This window comes from Beta vulgaris, chromosome 9 (assembly GCF_026745355.1).
Source record: "Beta vulgaris subsp. vulgaris cultivar EL10 chromosome 9, EL10.2, whole genome shotgun sequence".
NCBI classification, from domain to species: domain Eukaryota; kingdom Viridiplantae; phylum Streptophyta; class Magnoliopsida; order Caryophyllales; family Amaranthaceae; genus Beta; species Beta vulgaris.
The window spans coordinates 4,091,832-4,117,722 of record NC_079210.1 but is presented as its reverse complement, the minus strand read 5'-3'; the positions used below and the strand labels follow the sequence as shown (position 1 = coordinate 4,117,722).

General features: G+C 35.6%; 2 protein-coding genes across 8 annotated transcripts; one reads left to right on the top strand and one right to left on the bottom strand.

The window, feature by feature from the left end:
* Positions 1–5,392: 5,392 nt before the first annotated feature.
* LOC104902744 (putative disease resistance protein RGA4) lies at positions 5,393–10,282 on the top strand. Its single transcript, XM_057391938.1, has 2 exons — positions 5,393–9,300; positions 9,834–10,282. The coding sequence occupies exon 1, from the start codon at positions 5,536–5,538 to the stop codon at positions 8,599–8,601; it is 3,066 nt and encodes a 1,021-aa protein (XP_057247921.1). The 5' UTR covers positions 5,393–5,535; the 3' UTR covers positions 8,602–9,300; positions 9,834–10,282.
* Positions 10,283–20,460: 10,178 nt separating this feature from the next.
* Positions 20,461–24,836, bottom strand: LOC125493382 (uncharacterized). Of its 7 annotated transcripts, none has more exons than XM_057392009.1 (6): positions 24,563–24,836; positions 23,672–23,953; positions 23,120–23,270; positions 22,981–23,004; positions 22,203–22,324; positions 20,461–20,881 (listed from the first exon to the last, which is right to left on the bottom strand). In XM_057392009.1, exons 3-6 carry the CDS (start codon positions 23,213–23,215, stop codon positions 20,719–20,721), a joined length of 405 nt encoding a protein of 134 aa, XP_057247992.1. In that variant the 5' UTR covers positions 23,216–23,270; positions 23,672–23,953; positions 24,563–24,836; the 3' UTR covers positions 20,461–20,718. The 7 variants fall into 7 exon arrangements, 6 of the variants coding, with proteins under 6 accessions (XP_057247992.1, XP_057247993.1, XP_048492633.1 ...); XM_057392010.1 differs by having other exon boundaries at positions 23,856–23,953; XM_048636676.2 differs by having other exon boundaries at positions 23,873–23,953.
* Positions 24,837–25,891: the final 1,055 nt, after the last annotated feature.

The window sequence follows — 25,891 nt, the reverse complement described above, 5'->3', positions numbered from 1 at the left end:
TTGAGAATTCACAAGGAAAAAAAGCAAGTCACAAATTGTGAGTCTCAGTGACAATCAGCGTTCTTGTTGTTCTAACAGTAATGTGTTGAATAAAGAAAATAAGCTGAACTGAACGGATCTGAACTGAACTGAACTGATTGGAGCTTTAACTGAACTGAACTGAACTTATTGGAGCTGAACTGAACTGAAAATAAGATGGGGAGAACAGGCCCTAAGTGAAGTAACTCTAATGAAAAAGTGATGTAACTCCAAAAAAAAAAAAATATTTGAAAAAAAATTCAAAAAAAACAATTTTTTTTAATTCAATTTTTTTTAGAGGGATATAACTCTAATGAATAAGTGTTGTAACTCTAAACCAATCGTGTGGTTGAGATTCATTCTCATTTCTCATGTAAGGAGCATTGATCTTGCCTATATATATATAATATATATTTATATATATATATATATATATATATATATATATATATATAATATTATATATAATATATATTATATATATATATATATATATATTTATATATATATAGGGATATTCCATTTGGTAGCATTGAATTTTTGGCTTATCCATTTGGTGCCACTGTTATTTTAAAATTCCACATGATACCACTCTAATTTAATATTAATCTTCATCATACCATTTTTTATGTAAAATGTTAGTTAATGGTTGAACAAGAATACAATTTTGTTTGGGTTTGCATGTTTCTATTTACAGTTGCAAAAATTTAATAAATTAAGATTTTAGGGTGTCGTTTTAACCCTTAAAGTTCTATTTTTCAGTCAAAATTTTCATAAAAATGATCATTATTCTATGTCTTTTTATTGTCAAATATGACTCAACTTTGACCTTAACGACTAAAACGATTATTTAAAACTTAACGCAATTAAACATGTAAATCGAAGTAAAACTCTAGCCTATTCTAACTTAAATTAACACTTTACTAGTTGAATGCTACAATAGAGAATAAAATCAAATTATAGGGGTACCATGTAGAATATCTGAAAAATAGTGGTATCAAATGGAAAAGCCAAAAGTACAATGGTACCAAATGGAATATATATATATATATAGACACACATATAAAATCAGTAATAGAATTGGTAATAAAAAAATACTTGAAAATTTACGATTATTGCTTATATAATTATAAGGCAATACGTGAAAAATATTTATAACGTGTTTATGTATATTTTAATTTTAAATTTTTTCTATATTTGGATGTGCATAGTTTTGATTGTCCTGTGCAGTTAACTATATAATTTATTGGATTATAGGTTTGATCGTGCAAATTAAGAAATTTCTGAAAAAGTTCGGGGAAGAAAAATTCTTATGTATTTACATATAATTGCAAATTGCTATAACATTTTGGCAACTTCCTATCAAACATTAAATAAATAATAGAAGTATGTAAAAGAGTGTTCATTAAATAAACTATAGACCTATTAATTAGTTTAGTAACTTAAACTGAATTCTCTAGGAAGCTTGCTAAGGGTGAATTGAGTAATCCAAAGCCTGCTAACGGTGAATTGATAACTACCATTTGACACAACTCTCAACTTAGAGTTAATCAACTTATTCTGAGCAATATATGTGTTATTGGTCTAGTTAAATTTTAAGAGAATAAAAATTATGAAACTAATTATTATAAAGAAGATATAAGTCATAATCATGCAACGAATGGGTAATAGGTCATTTTTAAATTATTCTTAATACAAGATCATAAAATTTAAAACTTAGGCTGATACTTACACCATGATCTTTGGCGAATCGACATGAAATATTAGAAATTCATAAAACAAAAAAAAAAAAAAAACCGTAAAATTTGCACGGGTCTTAGGATTTTCTTTTAAAATAATGCGGTTTAGTAAAACTAGATGTTGGTTCAGAAAAGTAGTGTGGCCACTGCCTCCTCTCTCCTCCTTTTTCTCTCTTCTCTCTCCTCTCCCACAAAACTCTAATTTTCAATCTAGGGGCTACCACTCTTTTGGACGGTGGTAAGCCCCTTTTCTGGTTTTATTACTAGCTTTTTACGTTTATGTTTCCAATAAATCTTGTCTCTCTCTAATGGAGAGTTTTCTACCCATATATTGGGTTATGTCTACCCATATATTGGGTTTTATCTCTCTCCATGTGAGAGTTTAGAGAATTTATTTTTGGGTTTTTCTGTATTTCAAGATGTTGATTTGTTATCAAAATTTGTGCGGAGTTGCAACAGATGTCAAGACTTCGTTTACAATCACTTGATTGAATCCGATTCTACTTCAAAACTACAAAAGATCGATAGACCCCTTGCAGAAGGCTGCATCAGACAGCGATGTGAAAGACAAGGGTTTTCAGAAGTGTTAGATCTACTCAACGATCGTGGTTTTATCATATTAGAATTGTATTTATTTCATTTGATATGTATTTGTTTAGTATTGACTTTTATTGTAGATGTCGTATGACTTTGAATCAATGAATTAATGTTACTTTCAAAAAAAAGATGTTGGTTCAGAAAAATAACTAGAATGAACTACTATACTTTATCTTCAAAAACTACTATATATAATGCATTAAGGGTGATATAATAAAAGAAACTTGAAATCCTTTATCTATACTAATATATTAAAAGGCGTTCCTAAGCAATGAACGATGCCATGCGGCGTCTTCACTTGGAGTATTTTATGCTACATAATCTACATACACTAAAAACATAGAAAATGCATTATGTAAGATTTGATCCAAAGATCACAAGCATATATACTAATGTCTTAACCACTAAATCAAGTGATATTTGATGTTATTATTTTAAAGTAAAATATTGATAAATATGAAAAATAAAATTATCTCATGCGCAGACTAAAAACTAATTACATATACATATCTCAACATTTGATCTATAAACGATTTTTTTTAAAAAATATATCAACCTTTGTCATTAGCAAGAATACAGAATTATACATGTGCATAATATATCTTGTATAAGTCTTCCATTTTCAATTTTTTTTTGTCTCAATTTGAATAAATAAATGATTATAGTACTATTAAATTCCTTAATATACTCATTTATTTATTTCAAAGTTAAATACTTGAAAATTTTAACCATGAATTCTCAACAATGTATGATAAAAGGTATAATGTGGAATATCGTTAGATCTATTTAGATTTTTTATTTCTTTTTATTCGATAATTAATTAATTCAAGTAAGGTCGCCCTCATGAGTTGGAAGTAAGAAGAGGGACTCCAACCCATCAAAACAAATCAAAAAGATCGAAAATGGATATTTTATACCCATAATCAAGAATCAAGATAGGAGGTGGGAGCTCCAACCATTGGCCGGGCTCCCACCATGACCTCTTAAGCTTAACAATCTTCTATATTTTTACTAATACATGTTTAAAATATATGAAATCGTTAAAGATTTTTTTTTTTTTTTTTTGAGATTGTGAGTGTTTCACAATCCTTTTTGTTTCTGTCTAGAAATTGAGGGTGATCACAAATGCTGATATGTGCTGAGAGACTTGATGTAGGCCCCAAGAAGGTATGTCTGAGCTCCGTTGTTCGTACGTCGGAATCCTGCAAAACAAGGTTAGCCTACCCCGGGGGTGGTCCCTGGATCGCCCCTCCGACGCTCAAGTCAGTTGATGATTGAGGTAGAGAGAGAAAGGGATCAATGTAGAGAGAGATGCTCTCGTTTTTGTAGCTTAGAATTGCGTACCTTTGTCTGATGAGACAACCCCCTATTTATAGAGGATAGGAGCCCCAATAAATGAGGGTAGTATTTTAGTCAGCTCCAGCTGGTGGAGGATTTGCTTCCCTATATGTAGGGGTATTTTAGTAACTTTGCCATAGGTGGGTTGGTCCAAGAAATGGGCCCAAACACTTTTGAAAGAAGCTTTAGAGTTTATCAAGCCAAAATTTACTAATGGTGAAAAATAGTACTTGAGTTGAACTTACTTGTAGTGGTTAAAAGAGTTCAAAAAAAAAAAAATAGCGTTTGGGATAAAGAAATCTAGAATAATTATTAAAAATAATATAGTCCTTTTTTTTTTGTAAGCCAACAACTTGTTTTATCAAATTGTAATTGTTTTAAAAGAGATTGATATTATATGCAGTGACTCATCAATGCCTAAACATCATAATGTGAAATTATTTTTGTGGATACTATACAAATGGGAAATTATTTTTATTTAGACACCATTTTTTAAAAAAAATTTCAAACCAAAATCCAAACCTATGCAGAGTATGCAAACACCATACCATAGAATTATTCTTTTGTTGAGCACTAAAACGAGATTTCGATGTTTTCCGACATCATTTCAAGAAATCATTGAAATTCACTACTTATTTTCGTTTTAGGTAGTACATTTATATCTTAAGAGTTCATATAACATAACCGATTATTTAATATTCCGTTGCCAGAGATGATTTTGGACATATGCGGAGTGCACGACCGCATAGGGCCCCAAATAAAAGGGGCTCCTATATATATATACTAGCCTTCATATGCACGCGATGCGTGCGTTAATTTCAAAATTTGTTATTCTATTAGATACTCCATTCGTACTTTATTTATGATTAAACTTAAATGTGAAAAATTCAACAGTTAGATGAATTTAGATATATTAATTCGCTAACGTAAAAAAATAAAAAGGTTTTGAGTGATTGTTAACATTAATTTTTTGTGAATGAATATTGAACAGAAAGAACAAAAATAATGAGTTGGTTTAACTAAATTAAAGAGTATCAAAGGTAGTGAATGTTCAGACTTTTCATGTGCACGTTATGTATGCCATCTTTTTTTATAAGGTATAAATATTTTGTCCATTTAATTTTCGATTGAAGTATTTGATGCATATACCATTTTAAACTTGTTTTAAATGGCAAGTTGGAATGAGAATTTTTAAATGATTTTCTTTTGTAATTTTTTTCATTCCATTAATTAGATCATTAAGGGTATTTTAGTCACTTCAAAAGAGGACACCACACCTCCTCTCTTGGCTTATATAATAGAGATATATTTTTTTTTTGGGTTGTAATTTTCCACTACAATAAGCAGAAAACAATCTAGAGCAGTGGTTAAAACATTTGGTCATCTATTGCGTGGTTAAAGTTAAATAGCCAACTAGTCAAATACTAAAACTCGTTAACATTGAATTTCATGTCTGGGCTAAATACACTCGAAATCTGGAATCTTGTATGTCTTAGGAAATCAATGCAACAACAAGTTGGCAATATCACCATGATCTTTTATGGTAATTTGTAAATTTTTCAGTTTTATTTCACTTCCATTATTTTTTGTAGAATAATCTTATTGATGAATGATTGAATAGTGTATTTCTTTTCTACAATGAATCAACTACTAAGGGCCCATTTTGTACAGAGCTGCCTTAATTTCTTATCTTCTTTAAAGGTGGTGTGTAGTGAACTTAGTGGTCACCATTCACCCACCATTCCTCATTCCTCATTCCTCAATCCTCAATCCTCAATCCTCAATCCTGAATCCTCAAAACTTTGATCCCTTTTTTCTCTCATTTCTCAATTTTGTCTCAAAAATGGACATTGGATCAGCTATGTCTGTTGTCCAAACACTATCTGCCGCATGTTCAAAGCTGAAAGAAATATGCTCCTACTTTGGCTATGAATCTCAACTTGCTGACCTCCAACGTACAGTTTCCACTGTCAAGGCTGTTCTTCGTGATGCAGAGACCAAGATAGAGCTCTCCAATGAAGCACAGTTATGGATTGAAGAGCTCAAGGATGCTATCTATAATGCTGATGATTTATTTGATAAGTTTGTCACTCTCACTGAACACAAGCAGAGGGAAGTCATGGAAGATGGTAAACTCTCTAAACAAGTGCGTCGCTTCTTTTCTCGTCACAATCCTTTTAGTTTTGCATATAATATGTCTCATGAAGTTAAGAAGATTAGGGAGGAGATTGATGCTATTGCTAGTAATCATACTAAGTTTGGCTTCTTAAGTCTTGACTCTCAGCCTATTAGGAAGAGAAGAGAGGATACTTGTTCTTATGTTTATGAGGATAATATTATTGGGAGGGAGGATGATGTGAACAAGATCATTGCTATCTTGCTAGATAGTAATAATGTTGAACGCAATGTTTCTTTCTTTTCTGTTGTCGGCATTGGAGGGTTGGGGAAAACGGCTCTTGCTCAGCTTGTGTTTAATGATGCAAGGGTCTTAAGTGCCTTTCCGTTAAGGCTCTGGACTTGTGTATCTGACCATGATCAGAAACAGTTGGATGTCGAAGGCATTCTTCGTAAGATTCTAGCTTCGATTACCGGTCACCAGCCTGATGGATCCACCAAGGAATTGGTGCAAAGGCAGGTTCGAGAGAAACTAGCAAGTGACAAATGCTTGCTTGTTTTAGATGATGTATGGACTGAGAACCGCAATCAGTGGCTTAACTTGGCCGAGTTCTTGTTAGGAGCCCAAATGGGAAGTTGGGTTCTAGTAACTACACGTTCACAGGAGACTGCAAGAATTATAGGAGATGGTTTTTCGCATAAGCTGCAAGGATTGTCAAATGAGAATTCATGGTATTTGTTCGAAAAGGTAGCCTTTGGATCGGAACAATCAGGCCATCATGATGATGACTTGGTTAAAATAGGGCAACAGATTGCTAAAGGGTGTGCTGGAGTCCCTCTCGCTCTCAGAGTAGTAGGGAGTCTTCTGTATGGTCAAGAGAAGAGTAAGTGGCTATCGGTTCACGAGATAGGGTTAGCCAACATAAGAGAATGCCAAGATGACATAATGCCTATATTGAAGCTAAGCTACAATAATCTAGAGTTCCCTCTACAGAGTTGCTTCAGTTATTGTGCTTTGTTTCCTAAAGATTATGTGATTCACAAGGAAATGTTAACTAGTCTGTGGTTGGCACAAGGTTACATTGTTTTATCAGATGAACATCAAAGCAGCAAAGAAGATGTTGCGGAGGAGTATTTTTCTATTTTGTTGCGCAGATGTTTTCTCCAAGACGTAAACAAAGATCAATTAGGTGAGATTAGAACATGTAAGATACATGATCTAATGCACGATCTTGCTCAGAAGGTAGCAGGAAAGGAGATTTGCGTAGGTGATTGTATCAACGAAAACATGCATAAAAAAGTTCGGCATCTAGTCCTTAAGAGAGGTGAATCTAAAAGAAATATTTTCACTAAGACCCGTATTCGTTCGTATCTCCAGATTCAGGTTGGATGGAGGTCCAACAGGCCCATGATGGACCAGCTCTATTTGGAGGAATTACTAGCGAATTTCACGTGCATGAGGGTATTGGACCTAAGCGGGTCAAACTTTAAAAGCTTGCCAGGCAGAATAGGTGAACTGCTACATTTAAGGTACTTAGATCTCTCACGTAATAAAGAGTTAGAAGTGATTCCCACGTCAATTAAGAAACTGTATAATCTGGAGACTTTAAACTTGAATTCCTGCGACAAATTGAAAGAGCTACCAAAACATATAAGCAAACTGGTTAAGCTTAGGGTTCTAGATATTGGGGCATGCAATCATCTGAATTATATGCCTGCTGGGTTGGGTATGTTAACCAACCTTCATAGCCTACCAGTGTTTGTGTTGCGTGAAGTTAGTTTAAATTGTAAGCAGTGGTTTGATCATCTGGAAGACTTAAAAGCCCTCAAGAAGCTGAAAGGTAGTCTACACTTGAGTATCCAACTCCCCCAAAACGCTAAGATAGATATTAAAAGGGAAGGCGGATACCTGAAGGACAAAGAACATCTTAAGCATATATATTTTTTTTTTAGTGTGGCAAAGGTTGACGGAAGGCTAATAGATAATGAAGAAGCATTAGTGGAAGACATGCAACCGCATTGTAATCTCAAGAGATTAGAAATGCGGGGATACCAGGGTGTCAGAATGCCAAGTTGGGCAAAGTCTCTGCAAAATCTTGTTGACCTAAAACTTTGTGAGTGTCGGGAGTTGAAGCACCTAACATGTCTTGGAAACATGCGTCATCTCAAAGTCCTTAAACTTGATAACTTGCCTAATTTGGAGTACATAATTGAAAATTGTAGTGCATCCCATTTGGCCCGAGCTGTACTGCCAAATGCAGAAGGCTTGTCAGTCCTTCCCTCCCTTGAACGGATTACATTTCAAAGTTTGCGAAAACTGAAAGGATGGGTAGCAGATGGTCATCAGCTTGAGTGTAGCAGCAGCATGGAGATGGAATCATCGCAATTACTGTGTCTTTCAGGATTAAAGTCATGGTACATCCATGAATGTCAGGAGCTTAAATCTATTCCGTCGTGTCCTGGTTTGGAAACTTTATCTCTTATAGGTTTCAGCGAAAGATTGAGAATACTAAAGATGGATGAACAAAGGGATTTACCCTCTCCTACTACCTCATCTTCACCTTTCGTATTGGATCCCATTCCCAAATTAAGAAATGTTACAACAGACAACTTGACATGGCTGAAATCACTCCCCATGGAGTCCTTTCAGAAGGTCGAAAGTATGTCAATATGGGAGGACAAGAAGTTGGAGGGTTTGGGAGAAGTTGAGCAAGTGCTGCGTAGCTGCTCGTCTTCCTTACGTTACTTGGACATAGGTGATTGTGACAATCTAAGGAGTGTTATTTTTGTCTGATATCTTGTCCTTAGTGACTGTTATTTTGTCTGATCCTAGGAGATCATCATGGCAATCTGTGCCAATGATCAGCAGCCAGCAATCATCAGTAATTATTAGTTTTTTGTCCTTAGTACAGCTGTCATAAAAGAGCTGTTACTCTTGTCTTTTTGTAAGGCCTCTAGGGCAATGTTTGCTGATATTTAAGCTCAGCTTTAGCTCTGTAAACGGCACCACAAAATGAGAGAAATGAAAGAATGCTGCTGAATTCATTCTCATTTATGATAAGTTCTTAAATGTTTTCACAATCTAAGGAGTGTATGTGGAGGATTAGAGCATCTCACTTCCTTGGAGGATTTAAGGATAGACGGATGCCCTAATCTGAAGCTATCAGAAGAAGAAGAGAAAGAAGATGGTGACAGCATTAGCATGCCATGGCGATCCTTTCGTCACTCCCTCCACTCCTTGTCTTTGAGAGATCTTCCACAGCTCATAGATCTACCTAGTTGGATACAACACCTGACTGCTCTCAAAGAATTCACGATTCACAGTTGCAACGAATTGAATTCCTTGCCATCTTGGATGTCCAAACTCACCTCTCTCACGACACTTCAAATCCGGTATTCTTCAGAACGCCTCCACGAGAGATGCCAGAATACCACTGGCGAGGATTGGTCCTACATTAAACACATCCCTAGGATTACTATTAATCACAAAGATGTAAGAAAATAAATATCCTGATTGGCTCTAACATTTTCATTGTAATCCTCCTCAAAATTGTAATTTAAATTATGTATCTAATTTGTTATCATCTCTACTTATATGGGATGGCAACCTGGCTTGCACTGAAGCACTTTTATGATTATTATTATAATATCAAGTTATTTAATATTTGGTGTGCATATTTCACTTCAGATCTGCTCTTTGTCAAGTAAGAAACATATGTTGTCTGTCTATTACCTTGTCTTACAGTATGAATAACTGAAATGAATGATACAAAATAATAGCTTTTATTTGCTCGTGAACAAATTTCCCACCAAATTTGCAGCATAGCTGCTGTTTTTGTGTTTGAGGTCTGACTCTATGTAGTTTGAAGCTGCTTAATATCTCTAAGATTGGTCAAATTTACAGCAACATTAAGCACCTCATTCGGCAACGATGTACAATTTTTTTCCTAATCTATCTCTAGAGAACTTGAAATCCAGACACTTTAATTTGTGCAAAATGTGATGTTTGTCTTTTCACCTTTTCAGATTCATGGCTCGTAAAGGCTTAATCGATCATGGGAAAGCTGGACTCATTTCAAGGCTCATTGATGTTATTCCTCCTCTTAATTTTAGCTCAAGTACCCATATGTGATACTCGACTCAGATATTGGTATGCAGTTCATCTTGGATATAGATTATGGAGGTTTAGTTACACCATTCGTCATTCAAACCATGTCCTTTTGGGTACTTAATAGTGAGTGTTTATAAACATTTTCTTGCTAATGGTTTTCTAGCCAGAACCCAGAAGTAGTTATACTGGCATAGTTCTACAAAATCACGGGTTTACATCTATACAATACAGTGTTATTTACTAGTTCAATTTCGAACAAAGAAGTTGTGTCATCTAGATTTGTTTATGTAATTAATGTTGCACCTCTTTATTTCTCCTGTTTACCAAATGCGACGAAATGCAGATATTTGATATTATTGCCGGAGACTGTTTAATCTATCAGCCTTTGTCAGAAAACAAAGTCTGTAATCTATCCACCACCTCTCATATGGTATCTGATACAAAAGACAGAAGGCAATGGCTTGCAACTGTTAATTTGTCTAATCCTTAGGCTTTTAAGTTGATCAGTTTACCCATGAAACTATTCAGTCTATGATTCAGTAAATAGAGTCAAGTGATTTGTTGACATATTTAGATGTAGGCTGTCAAATGTCCTTAAAATTATAAAGATGGTTCCTTAAGTTTACCCTTGTAACTATGCATGACTTCAAAACCATTTGGTTGTGCTATATTGTTTTTTAGCTCTTCATTTTTTATTAGTTAGATGCAAATCACGTTGATGAACCAAAAATTGGAGAGTGGAGTTTGTTGGTTACACTCCCTTGTCTCCCACAAGTGATAACACCTTGTTAATCTCATTCCCATTCATTAAGATTGAAAGTGAAGAAAAAAAGACCCAAACTATTTTATCCTTGAAATTCAATACAGTATCACTTTTTTTTTTACCTTTGTTGTGTATGTCAAATTTATTTCGATTTAAACTGTTGTTATTGTGTATAACTTTCACATTTGTGACTTACTTGGTTTTTTCCCTTTTGAATTCTCAAGCTTTTCTCGATATCCGCTGCTAACGGACTATTGAAATGGTATTACTACTTTTGACAAAGTACTTATATTGTAAGTTTGTATTGATTATGCCATATAGGACTCAAGAAGGGAGAATAATTGAGGGCATTAAAGTTTGCAGGTATATTAGTTGTTCTTAAATTAAAATTTTCACATATGACGTCAAATTCCTTGTCTAATTTTTTTGAAGAATCTCACGCACGTTAGCCACGATCCATTTCATACATCCAATACAAGCCGCTTCTCCGATCACGATCATATCCATGTTTTTTTCTATGTGTCAGAGCCTTCACATGCATTCACGATTCACCTCATTCTGTCATTCATAATTTCCCCTTTAACCTTTTCAGACAAAAAAAAAAAAAAAAAGTGTCTTAGTATTACCAATTCTAAAATAGAACTTATTGTGTAAAAGTTCCAATATATAAGAGCTTAAAGATTATATATTACAATGTATTAATAAAGATTTTCAAATCACCTGAGCTGGAAGGTAAAATCTGGTTAGAGTAGCGCAGGAAATGGATTTTAATTAGATTAAGGGAGTAGTCAACTTATATATGGGGGTGGAACAACCTACCCTCTGGCCTCTAGTTCAAAAACTCAGAAGAGCTGATTGTAGTACCTGACTGCCAATATGGGTTGTAGGTGTACTTTCCTGAGGGCGTAAAAACTTAATATGTACACTCTTCTCAGTACAATTTAATCCTTATATCTTCAACCAATTGTGAAACTGACCAAAAGCCTGAAGAAACTTAATATCCAGAATCATCTTAAACAAAAATTTGTCCAGATTATTCAAAGTTTCAGACCAAAAGACAGAATCATCCAGAAGTATATTTTGTCCTGATTATTCAGAGTTTCAGACCATCTTTCGACTTTGAACTGGCCTGGTAAATGCAGCTTTAGGCTATTTTAGCTGCTCGGCCTAGCCTAAAGTTTACAGGTTTGGGGTTTGGGTAGAGCCCAAAAGGGAGCATGATCAGCTTACCTTTCACTTGTGGCATCAATTGGATAGTTTTTATTACTAAATCATCTTTTTGATTCGGGTGTACGATGGACTTACATGGCTGCTTAACCCTTCAAACCAATCCTTGGCATTCATTTTAGCAGAAAATGGTTTTAATGTTTGGATTGTCAACTCTCGTGTTACCACATAGAGCCTCGGCCACATCACATTAATTAAGCTCTAATCACTGGGCTCTCTCTCTCTTTCCTATTCACAAAATCTCACAATCTATCTTCCTTCATGATTTCGTAGGTCGCTTTTTTTCCTTAATGCTTCAATCATTTTGTAGGCATATTGGGATTGGTCAAGGGATGAGCTTAGGGCATATGATCTTCTAGCAATAGTCCAATATGTATATGATCAATCTGGTGAGCAGAAGCTGCATTATGTCGGGCATTCACAGGTGAATTTTACTTGGGTTAATTGGTTAGAACAGCACCAACTTTGGACCAAGTGCAAGAAACAGCACAACTTTAAACGGGTGCAAAGCATAGCACCAACTTAAAGGTGGGGTGCAGGAAATAGCATAAATGATGCCGGAGAACGGAGATTCCACCGGAACTAGGGAATCTCTATTATTTTAATGTTTTTGTTAATTCCCTCCCCTTTTTTTAGTAAGTCACGTGTTCTCCTTGTTTTTCCCTCTTCTTCTTTAACTTCCAACTCCATTTTCAATCCCCTTTTCTCAATTATCAGAAATCCTAAATTCTCAATCTCATTTAATAAAAATCCCCAATTCTCTCTCTTCTCTTCTTCTTTAACTGTCAACCTTCATCATGGTTGAAAGACATGGGAAAGTTTACTGCCACCATGGCTTGCCAGCCATGGCGCAAACTGTGAGCAAGAGAAATGGGAACCATGGCAGACGGTTCCATGGGTGTTCAAAGTGGAAGGTTAGTTTGAATTTTTTGCAAAAAACACAAAAGCACAGAAAAAAAAATACGATTGAGCAAAATCAAACACAACCATCACACACATTCACTTCAAGTACAAACATTTTTTCAAGCAATTAATCTTCCACACATGTTTCAGCCCCCTTTAATTTTATCTAACTTAACCCTAATTATCACACATTAGAGAATTACCCAAATTAAAAAAAAAAAACAATGTAAGCAAACTCACCAACTTGAAGTTCAGATTTTGCTTCGCGCGTAGATGTTCAATTGATCTTCGTCTTCCTTGTCTAAAATGGCGATTTCCAGAGAAGTTCATGGGTGCAGAAAATAGCTTGGAGAAAGAAGAAGAGAGAGAGAAACAGAAAAGAAATGGAAAGGAGGGAAAAACAAGGGGTCACGTGACTTGCTAAAAAAAAGGGAGGGAATTAACAAAAACATTAAAATAATAGAGATTCCCTAGTTCCGGTGGAATCTCTGTTCTCCGGCATCATTTATGCTATTTCCTACACCCCACCTTTAAGTTAGTGCTACGCATTGCACCCGTTTAAAGTTGTGCGGTTTCTTGCACTTGGTCCAAAGTTGGTGCTGTTCTAGCCAATTAACCCATTTTACTTCATTGTACTGTTAATCACTATCTGTGACACCCTAACCCCTTGTAACCTGCAAGTTGTTATCAAATGCTCATCTAGGGCCAGAAAGTGACGCCACAAACCACCACGTCCTTCTAGCGCATTTTGTCTTCGCTTGTGTACAACCCTTGCTAGCACGCTTAAGAAGGTGCACCTTGTTGGTATCAGTAGTACCATCAAGTATTCTTAAGCAATCATGGTTATTGCACTATTCTTTTTTTTCCCCCATTTTCTATATAAAGCTTAGGATTCTTTTTAAAGCAGTCTATGATCTACAGGGAACCTTAATACCCCTGACTGCGTTTTCCCAGAAGAAGTTGTTGAACATGGTGAGATCAGCCGGCTTGCTCTGTCCAATCGCTTATCTTAGTCGAATGACTTCCCCACTTGCTAAGAGTGCTGCTGAAAACTTCGTCACTGAAGTAAAGACATTATATCCTTAACTTTTCCCTTTTCTTCTTGGTTATTAGTTTATTACTGAAAACTTGCTGTATTATCTCTCTTTTCTGCGGATTCTGTACTGGTCCGACCTGCATGAATTTGTACCCCGTGGGTGAGATATGCTTTGGAATTTCTCGATTTAGTAGTGACTGCTGACTAATTATTTCTGTGATTCTGTCTCATCATCCTATAGATTTATATGCATATGCTGGAATCTGGATGTCTGACTTAACCTGAAATCCTGTATCAAATTCACTGAAATGTTTTTTATCCTGGTGCTGATTGAACAGAAAGGCTGTAATGAAGTTTCTGAATGATATATGCAGGAAGCAGGGAATCGACTGCACTGATTTTGTTGACATCTTTTACTGGTATCATAAGTCATCCTCGGACTCTATTCCAGTAGTACTTTTGTTAGCAAGCTTAACGGAATTAGTGTCTTCCTGCTGCTGCTTTTCAGAGATCTTCGCCAAATCATCTGAACTTTTCACCTCAGGATCCATGTGACCAATTACAAACAAAGGTTATTTTCCTGTGACATAAATAAAATCTAAAAAGGCACCTCCAGCATCTACTTTGATGCCAAACTGGTTTAGAATGAATTTACTATACCTGAAAGTATTGCATCCATAGTAGCATCTAATCTGTGATGGACACGACATTCAAATCTAGATATCATTTCAACAGCACATGTAAATGTGGGAGAACCTTTTTCTCTCAAGAACTGTCTTCTGCACTTCTCTTTGCCTTGCTTCTTCATCGCCCAAGGTGACACTCTTCAAGATAAAAAAAAAGATATAGAATTGAAAGACAACACAATGAATGTCGAAGTTCATTAAATGAAAATCACACACTGCACAACAATAGTCAATAGTCAATAGGGAGAAGAAATTTAGTAACACACCTCAATGCCACTAACCAGCAGCTGAAGAGAAGGATTTTTCATAATGTTATCTATGGTCATACCATGTGCCATTCCAACAAGTTGAACTTCCCTTCGAGCAATAGTACTAGCAGCCAAAGCTTCAAGCTCTGTTCCAATTTCTTCAATGATATTTGTCTCAGGCATGTGATTTTCGACAGCTCCAATCATCACCTATACATCAAGTACACAGGAGGAGAAAGTTTAAGATTAAAAGTTGAAAAATGTAAATTATTGGCTAGATATCGAGCTATTTAACACCCACATTATGCTGCATATTGACATTAGGCACTTGCATCCTCCTTGCACAACCTATACCCGAATGTCGGACATCACCATCACCTCCAATCTCATTTGATGTGTCGACAATTACCACCCGTTTGTTGTGCTCATTTGCCAGCATTCTTGCAATCTCTTTGCAAGAAATATTTCTTACAATATTATGTTTGGATTTTGTAGACAAGATGACCTACAAGTAGTACAACTTCATTTTCATAGGAACTTGTAATGAAATCAATCACTATAGCTCATCACATATAAATGATAGTTGCATGATCCATTACATTATTGTATTTATGCAAACAAATTGCAATCCCATACCACGCATAGTAGGGTATAACCTTCAAAGATAAATCAAGACAGAGGAATCTTTCAATTTCTAAGTAGAAAACTCATACCTCTAATAACCATTCATGTCGCATAAGTAATTTTGATATCACACAATAAGTAAGTTTGATAATGATTAGTCACAAACCATAGAAACATTAAAAAAGGAACTACCTGATCAAGGTCGTTTTACCAACTCCAGGAGGTCCTATAACCAAAATTGATCCCCCCCTGTTAAGGGAGGAAAGTTAGTTAATAAGCTGTTAAGCTTAGCTGGCAGTTATAGCTAGTATTCAGTTACAAATCAGTTAGCTCAGCTGATTACAATTGTATAAAAATAACTGAATGTATGTTTTGTATACTCATTAATGACAAAACATATCTCTCTTCCTCTCCTTCTCTCTCTATCTTCTAAATTCTTTCTCTCTGTTCTTAGCTAACATCTTGCAGAGACTTTGATCCTGCAACATTGGTATCAGAGCATCCGATCAAAAACTCATTCAAATTGATTCATTTTCAGTTCATAAGAATCTCTATGAGATTGCGATTCTATTGAGCTAAAAATTTCGATCATCATATCATTTTTTCTCAGTCAGAATTAACACCCTATTCTGTCGAAAATGAAGAAACTGTTGTTTCTCATTAATTCTCTGATCATATGAATCTTTGTGATCTTCTGATCTTGTTGAACAAGAAATTACAGAATTCTGTTGCATAAATTGCAGTCAATTTACACCCTATGTGTTTCAGAAATTTGAGAATTTCTTTTGTAATTGAGTGCTTAAAACTGGCACCTGCAACTAGAAGTCGTGTCCTATGGATGAACAAATTAAATCCTTAGAGCAGAAATTTCATGCTCAATCACAGAAGGTGGATGATCAGTCCAAGAAGATTGATGATCTGATGACAGTAGTTCTGGAGTTGAAGAACCAAATGATTGAGAATGCTACTCTAAGTGGTGATGGAGGTCAGGGGAGTCCTAGAACTCCTAAAGCAACAGGACCTAAATCGTTGGGGTATGTTCCTAAACTGGAGTTTCCAAAGTTTAATGGATCTCATTGTAGATTGTGGATTAAAAAATGTAGCAAATACTTTCACCTGTGCAAAATAGCTGATGATCAAAAGGTTGATTTCGCATCACTTTTTATGATTGACAAGGCTGAAAAATGGGTAACTAGTTACCTTTCTGTGAGGAAGAATGTAGATTGGGCTGAATTTGTGGTGGACTTATCCGCAAGATTTAAAGATGATACAACATTTAATGTTGTTGAACAGTTTAATAAACTACACCAGATTGATTCATTAGAGACTTACATTGATGAGTTTGAAGACTTAAGTTCTGTGATCTTACAACATCATCATTCAATACCTGATGAATACATTTTGGAGAGCTTTGTAGGAGGTCTAAAACCTGGAGTTAAGCCCTTTGTGAAGGCTTTAAAGCCTACAACAATTTAAGCAGCAGTAGAGATTGCTAGGCTACAAGAGGAAACTCTTAAATCTCTTCAGCCAAAATCAACAAAATTCCCTCCATTCTCACCTAAACCTCTGCCTCCTTTACTACCTACACCAAGCCTGCCAACTCACGATTCTACTCCCTTGTCAACATCCAAGCTAAATCCTAAAAATGCTAAGAATTTTAAGTAAATTCCAGCTGATGTGAGAGCTGAGAAGATAGCTAAAGGCCTTTGCTACTATTGAAATCAGCCATACAGTAGAAATCATAAATGTCAGTTTAAAGAACCTCAGTTGTTTCCAGTGGAAATTGCTGCAAATACTGGGCAACAAGCTGACACTGATGAAGAAAGTGAGCATGAGGTTGATATTGAGCCTTTGATTTCTGTTAATGCTCTCTCTGGCAATCAGAATTTTCAGACTATGAGAGTACAGGGCAAGGTGAAGGATAAACTCTTCCATATTTTAGTGGATTCAGGTTCTACTCACAATTTTTTAGACCCGACTCTAGCTAAGAAACTGGGGTGTAATATTGAGTCCATTCCTTCTCAAGCATTAGCAGTGGCTGATGGCAATCATTTACAATGTCAACATGTTTGTAAGTGCTTTCAGTGGAGTATGCAAGGTCAACAATTTGAAGCTGATGTTTTGTTGATCTCATTGGGGGGTTGTGATATGGTGCTTGGAGTACAATGGTTAACTACTCTTGGCCCTATTTCTTAGGATTTTAAAGCATTAATGATGGATTTCATGCTGAATGGTAATCAGTTTGTTCTGAAAGGAATTCATCTTCAGAAGGTTAAGGTGGTTGAAGGATCACCATCATCAAAATTGATGCAGCATGCTGTTCAGTTATGTGTCTTACAGGTGAGGGACTTATCTTTCATGTCTATGGAGACAGATATGCCTACCAATCCTTCTATTCATTCAGGTTCTACTGACCTGGATAAGTTAAAACAACAGTACCAGGACCTTTTTGCAGATCCTCTTCTTCTTCCTCTACATAGGGGAGTGTTTGATCACACAATTCCTCTGGATCCTGGTTGCAAACCAGTGAACATAAGACCTTATAGGTATCCACTTAAGCAAAGAGACATTATTGAACAGTTGGTCCAGGAGATGTTAGATAAGGGTATTATACAAAATAGCTCCAGTCCTTTTGCTTCTCCAGTTGTTTTGGTGGGGAAGAAAGATGGAACATGGAGGCTCTGTGTTGATTACAGAGATTTGAACTCTAAAACTATCAAAAATAAGTTCCCTATTCCAGTGATAGATGAACTTATTGATGAATTGGCTGGAGCTACAATTTTTAGTAAGCTGGACCTTAGGGCTGGATATCATTAGCTGAGAGTACATGTTAATGATATTTACAAAACAGCCTTTAAGACACACACAGGTCATTATGAGTTTCTTGTAATGCCTTTTGGCCTTACAAATGCCCCTGCTTCTTTCCAAGGGTGGATGAACAATGTGTTCAAACCATTGTTAAGAAAGTGTGTGCTAGTCTTCTTTGATGACATCCTAGTGTATAGCAAAGATAAGGATACTCATTGGACTGATCTGGCTGCAGTTTTTGAATTAATGAGGGCCAATTCAATGTTCATCAAAGAGAGCAAATGCAGTTTTGCAATAGATAAAGTTGAGTATTTAGGCCATTATATCTCAGCTATGGGTGTTGAGACTGATCCTAATAAGGTGAAGGCCATAGACAACTGGCCTACTCCCAAATCTGTAAAGGAGTTGAGAAGTTTTTTAGGTTTGGCTGGGTATTACAGGAAATTTGTAAGGCATTATTCACTCATCAACAAGCCCCTTACTGATTTGTTGAAGAAGGGAGCTTTTACTTGGTCTGAAGAGGCTGGTCAAGCTTTTGCTACTCTTAAAAAAGCTTTAGTCACTGCTCCTGTCCTTGCTGTACCTGACTTCACTCAACAATTTGTAGTAAAGACAGATGCTTCAAAAGGGGGTATTGGTGCTGTGTTGATGCAAAATAATCACCCTATAGCTTTTATTAGTAGAACATTGGGTTCTAGGTGGCAAAAGTTGTCTGTCTATGAAAAAGAGTTGCTATCTATGGTGTTTGCAGTGCAAAAATGGGAGCAATACTTGGTTGGTACTCATTTTGTGATACATACAGATCAAAAGAGCTTGAAGTGGCTCTTACAACAGAAGATCTCAACACCATTTCAGCATTTCTGGTTGTCTAAGCTCATGGGCTTTAATTATGAAATCAGGTATAAAAGTGGGAAAGAAAACCAAGTGGCAGATGCCTTGTCTAGAGTGCAAGGGTCAGATTTGTTGTGTATGGCCATTTCCATTGTCTCTTCAAACCTAACTGAGCTTTTGCAAGCTAGTTATCTACTGGATGACAGTTTGAAAGATGTTGTGCATCAACTACAACAGTCTCAACATGTAGATAAATTCAGTCTTTAAGAGGGGCTCCTAAGGAAAAATGGAAAGTTAGTAGTGGGTCCAGATACTTCTTTGAAGACTAAGATCATCACCTGGTTACATTCTTCTCCAGAGAGTGGTCATTCTGGTCGAGATTTGACTATTAAAAGAGTCAAGAACTTGTTCCAGTGGAAAGGATTGAGCAAAGATGTGAAGCAATTTGTGAGAACTTCCAAGGTTTGCCAGGCATCTAAGTATGATCCTTCTGCTAGTCCTGGGTTGTTACAACCTTTGCCAATTCCAGAAGCCATCTGGGTGGATGTTTCAATGGATTTCATTACTGGATTGCCAAAATCCAGTGGTTATGAGGTGATTTTTGTAGTGGTTGATAGGTTGAGTAAATATGCTCACTTCATTCCTTTAGCTCATCCATATTCAGCTTTGCAAGTAGCCCAAGCCTATTTGGATAATTTTTTCAAGCTTCATGGGTGGCCAAGAAGTATAGTCAGTGATAGGGATGTTATCTTCCTAAGTCAATTTTGGCAAGGTTTGTTTAGCTTGCATGGTACAGAGTTCCTATTATCTCCCTCTTACCATCCTGAGGCAGATGGTCAGACAAAAGTTGTGAACAGATGTGTGGAGACATACTTGAGATGTATGACTAGTGAACATCCCAAGGAGTGGCATGCTTGGCTTCCACTGGCAGAATGGTGGTACAACACTCACTTCCACTCTCACTACTACAAAAAAGGCCAAAGATAACTGTTAAATAAGGCTTTACATAACAGTTTTGAGGTGTTATCCAAGTCAATGTAATGTAAAGTATACATAACACCTGACAAAAGTGTTATGTTTGCCAGAGAAAACATAACAGTCATCTATAATACACGTTATGCCACTAGATAACACATTTTGTAAATAAGTGTTATGTTTGCTATTTATATGACAAATTGAAAGAAGAAAAATTTAACACTTATCTTGAATAACTGTTATGTTTTCCTATTACATATGTAACATATATTACCTATAACTGTTATCTATGATATTTTTTTTAAAAAAAAAAATTATCATTTCACGCATATATTATTGGTCGTAGGCAGCACGCAGCACAACAATGCCGTACAATATAATTTCTTTTTTTCACAAGACAGTACAATACTTGTATCCGTTGTATAATTAACACTCAATCCATAAGATCTTACAACCAATAAATTGAATTGATATTCCAAACTTCCAAAATTCTTTATATCACAAAATAATTCAACTAATAATCATAAATCTAAACTTCTAAAATAACTACTATATATACATATCAATATTCATCTAAATCATAAACAAGATCAAATTCATCCTATAGCCACATCCACGATATCAATATCCAAATCCAAAAATATATTGTATGTCCAAAAGTGGATTAAAGTTTAAAAAAATTAGGCGAAAAGTTAGAACTCATTCATCATTTGTGCTTCGTGTTGATGCAAATGGCGGGTGCTTGGGTGCTTCAGCTCTGTCAAAGTAAAATCCACCAGAGACCAACTTTTCTTTTGGTTGTAAAGCCAACCATATTATGGTGTCCGCGCCTTCTCCCCAAGTTCGAAATTTCCCAGAAAACCTAGTATATATAATTATGACTTATGAGCAACTCAATATATTAGATGATAAAACTATAATTTGATCAATTTGATTGTGGTAACACTAAATTTTATAAACCATATGATCCACATCTATTTTCACATTGAACTACCTTATCATAAAAGGAAAGAATAGCAGATTAAATCGGGTTTTACATAATTCTCCTCATCCCCATTCTACTCCCTCACCACCATAAACAATGTCACCACATTCCGCATAGAAAGAAAGATCACCATTACAATTACTATCCACATGTGTTGAGCTGAGAATTGCTGAATATTGTCGAGGAACAAGAACGCAACTCAAACACTATTAATTGAACTTCTCATTCCAATCCATAAAATTACGACTAATTAGCATCCTAGAGCTTCTAACGAGGGTTAATGGTTGATTACTTTAGGTTTTTAAGCCTTCAACATTACTTTCCACCATGCATAAGATTTATGCATTTGAAGATAAATACTAATAGCACATTATACATGCATTTATTTATATTTTGGTAACATCTTGTTGTGAATTAACACAACTGGACCCCAAATTAGAGGAAGAAGAAAGAATTTCGATTCATATTATGGAAAACAGAAAGCTATGATAGTTTATCAAGCAATTAAGTGGCCTGATTCAATTCCAAAAGGTAAACAAAACTAAGATAATAACTCAATAATCTGGATGCCTTACTCCTTCCATACTCTTGCATATACCAATATTTCATTTTCACTTCCCTCTAGTAAACAACTATCTTTTTTCCCAAGCTATCGTTATAAGACTAGATATAGAAAACCGACACTACACCATGCTAGTAGGCTAGTTCGTTACTGATATGCAGACATTTGAAAAGCAGTTGAGCAGAAGCAGATGAACTTCCTAAAAAGTAGAACTGTCCTCAATGTCTAACAGCACTTGAAGGTTCCATACCTGTTTTCTTGTCCATGGATACAAGTAACAAGGACATGTACTACATACAAATTTTAGTGTCAACATATATTTTTCAATTATCAATCCAGAAGGCAAATGCTAGAGTCTAGCACACTAAAAACATTGTCAAAATTAAGATGCAAATCATATAAAGTCGCAAGAAAGCAGATAAAACAAAAAAGGCTTTTAATGTGTCAGAACCAACTCATTCCTTCTAGAGTTAGTAAAGATAGGATGCAGAAATGGCTTAAAGCAAAGTAGTTCAAAAGTGTGAATGCTGTACATAGAAGCTCCATAAAATCACTTGGTATCGGTTATTAGCCAACTAACGTGCAATAGCACTCAATCCGATTCAAGGAAAATATACAACTCATATAAGCTATTACCTTTCTGAAAATTCTGGCGAACTTTTCGCAACTCCGGGTGTCTCAGCCCAACCTGGATACATAGCATAGAATCCAATTCCCTTATCCTTGTACATTTCAGCCCATTTTTCTATTAATGCAACCTAAAACAGAAAAATGACGCACATTATGTGATCCTTGCAAGATAAGGACTAGCTATTGGTTCCAATTATTAGCTTGTACAAATACAACATATCATCCAGCATCTAAGCTTTAGAGTTCATCGCCTAAGCTGTAGGACCAGCATACTAGGAATTCTTAGATGGCATAAGATACATCTCATTGAGATGAGATTAACAAAAGTCTTTCAGAGGCCAAAAGAAATGAACAAGAAAGCTCTTTATTTATGACTAACTATATAAAACAAAGGGCGCCTTTTCTCATTATGTGAACGATACATCTAGCTTTTTAGGTTCTCGGACAAGTGATGAACATGATGCAAGAGAGTACTATATCATCACTAGAGAATTTTATAGATGGAACATTGGAGCACTACAGGAAACATACACACGTATGATCATAATACTGAAGATCAATGTCACATGGGATAACTTGAGCAAAATCATACACCATAATAAAAACACTTTGTATATGGAAGTTCACATATGAAGAATTGAAGCATTTAACCAACTAACACCATTCACCATGAAGAGAACAATGACATCAAAACAAAGATACAACTGTTAGACTATCAAATTAGCATATTAACTACTCATATGCCAGAAAAAAGAGAAACGCTGACAATAAAAGTTTAACTGACCTGCACTCTCTTGTTTCGAGCGTACTGCATCACCCCATCAAATTTTCCCTCATTGAATTTTATGAGAAAGAAATAATCAGAAGCTATAGCTGGTTCATGTTCATAAAATAGAACCTAATATACCTTAACAATCAGTCACCTGCAAATCATTTGTCAAAGGAGCAGTGTACATTCCACCAGAAGAAACTGTAATCACTCGCGCATCAAGTGCAGCCTTCTCTAATAGGGGTAACATGGACTCTGTGATGATATAAGTTCCCAGCACGTTTACAGAAAAATTCAGCTCGAAGCTAGTAATAAAAGCAATTGAAAAACATATTAATTAAAGATACAACTAAAATTTATGTACGTGTATACACTAGCACATATACATCTAGACAAATGGAAATGCTTTATGGGGAAGCGGGATAGGGGGGTCTGCAAGGACAAAATGATGTTAGCATGAAGGAAATTGATTCCGTGACTTCTATTGATTTACCAAGAGAGTATGTATACAAAGTTACATGCTGACGTTTGCTATCATACAGCTAATTAATTGCTAAATTAGAGGGATTAGCTTTGACTATTCTAAGCTGAGAGCTACAAGTTAGGAAACTAGATATATACAAATAATATTGACATGATATAGAATATATCCTAAGATATATTCTAACACAGCATTTGTGCTATCTAGAAGAAGCCAAAAATTTACCCTTCAGAAGTTGTGACACGGTTAGTCTCAAGACTGCCAACATTATTGACCTATAGGCTATAGCAGTTATGCAGATCAGACAAGTAACATTTAGTAAAGTCATAGGTAGTAAAAGGAAATGGTTGTAATGCAAGTAACACCAAATAAAGTATGATTTTGAACACATAGATAAATCATAATTTACCTAAGAATCAAGCTTACCAAAACATGAAGAGGAGCACCCTTTGAAGAACATTTGGCAGTGAGCGCCTTGATTTCACTCACACAAGACAGATCACATACCTATACAAATAATTTTGAAAACCAATTGCAATCAGCAGAAAAACTACTAGTGCCAAGCAATAAGTTAGCAAACAAGAAATCTCAAGGAGAACATAAATAGCAGATATGTTTCTGAAAAAAGATCATATATTGACTGTGGCATTCCACAATAATGGTTACACAATGAATGATCTACACCTCCAAGTAGACATTCTTGTTTTCGGTTTCCTGATACATCAGGCAAGTTTCTAATGAATGAGTGTGGGTCAAAATATTGTGTCTTATATGAGTCATCACAAGATGGACGATATGCTTCTTGTTCACCAGGGCGTATCTGATGAATAGCTAACAAGAAGCTTGAATTATCAGAATCCATCCTTGCTTCTTTAGATGGTCGCGAATGGATTATTTCCTTAATTATAAAAATTCATCAAGGAATGGCATTTTCAAAATTTCAAAAATTCTTGTCATTTTCAGAAAATCAATATAGTAATTAAATACTTTAATTCCAAATTACCAATCTAAGAAACAAGAAAATTGATTCAATTAACAAAAGTTGAATAATAAAGCCACCAAAATCAATTTCTTTATGTTTTAGGGATAAACAAGGACTTGAAAATTAAGAATTACCTGTAAATTGAAACGGTTTACTAGGTAGATTGGAATTGCGAATTTTGATGAACATCGTCGGAGATGAGCGCCGAAGGTAGAAACGTCGTCGGGCGAAACCTTGAGGGGGGACCGGAGGTAGCAACCTTGAGGGGGAACCGGAGGTAGCAACCGTGATGGGAACCGGAGGTGGAAATTAAAAGCAAATAACCTCTGCACTACCAGTACCAGAGGAATACTTGTTGATATTAGAAGAAAAAGGGTTTACACAGCCGTAGTAACTGACAGCTTGAAAAGGGCGGGTATTGAGAAAAGATTCAAGGATACGTAATAAGTGCTCCTAATTTTTAGCCGTGACAGTTTTTTTTTAATTTAATAATTTTCACAAAAAAATTAAAGCATTGCTTAATAATTTCATAGCAAAGATAACACACATCAATATAAATGTTAAGTAATATATTATCACTGTAAAAAAAAAAAGGTAATATATTATCAATACAACCTAAGATAAAAGTTACACGGTTAAAACGTTAATTTAGACATAACATAATGTTTGCTTAAATAAGAGTTAATTTAGGGGTGTTATGTTTGCCCATTTTTGTAGTAGTGTCTGTCACTCAGATGACTCCTTATGAGGTAGTTTATGGACAATCTCCTCCATTATATCTACTATATCTTCCAGGGGAATCTAAGATAGATGAGGTGGATAGAAGTCTGCAAAGAAGGGAAGAAATGATGGCTATTCTTAAATTTCATTTAGGCAAGGCTCAGGCCAGGATGAAACTTCAGGCTGATAAACACAGATCAGAAAGAGCTTTCAGGTTGGGTGATTGGGTGTGGTTAAAGCTACAGCCATATAGGCAGCAATCTGTGCAACAAAGGAGCAATCAAAAGATATCTCCTAAGTATTATGGGCCTTACCAGATTCAAGCAACAATTGGTAAAGTTGCTTACAAGCTGAAACTGCCTGCTACAGCTAGAATCCATGATGTCTTTCATGTTTCTCAACTGAAGGCTTTTCATGGAAATTTGCCTATTGCCACCCACATTCCTCACTGGTTTCATGGGCAAGATGCTAGTAGTGCTCTCAGACCTCAAGTATTGCTGGATAGAAGAGTTGTCAAGGTTCATAATCAAGCTCAAGTCCAGTATCTGATTCAATGGGAGGGAGCTACTGAGTCTGATGCTTCTTGGGAAGTAGCAGCTGATTTTGAGGCTAAATTTCCTAATTTTGATTGTTCAGTTCATTGATTTGAGGTCAAATCCTTTTAAGGGGGAAGGAATGTTAAGGGAGGAAAGTTAGTTAATAAGCTGTTAAGCTTAGCTGGCAGTTATAGCTAGTATTCAGTT

Excerpts from the sequence above, each read along its gene's own strand:
- LOC104902744 (XM_057391938.1), top strand. The coding sequence starts at position 5,536 with ATGGACATTGGATCAGCTATGTCTGTTGTCCAAACACTATCTGCCGCA.
- LOC125493382 (XM_048636676.2), bottom strand. Across the intron at positions 23,005-23,119 it reads CTTTGACAAATGATTTGCAG|TACGCTCGAAACAAGAGAGT; the intron begins GTGACTGATTGT and ends GGGGTGATGCAG. Across the intron at positions 22,325-22,980 it reads CTCGAAACAAGAGAGTGCAG|GTTGCATTAATAGAAAAATG; the intron begins GTCAGTTAAACT and ends TTTCTGTTTTAG.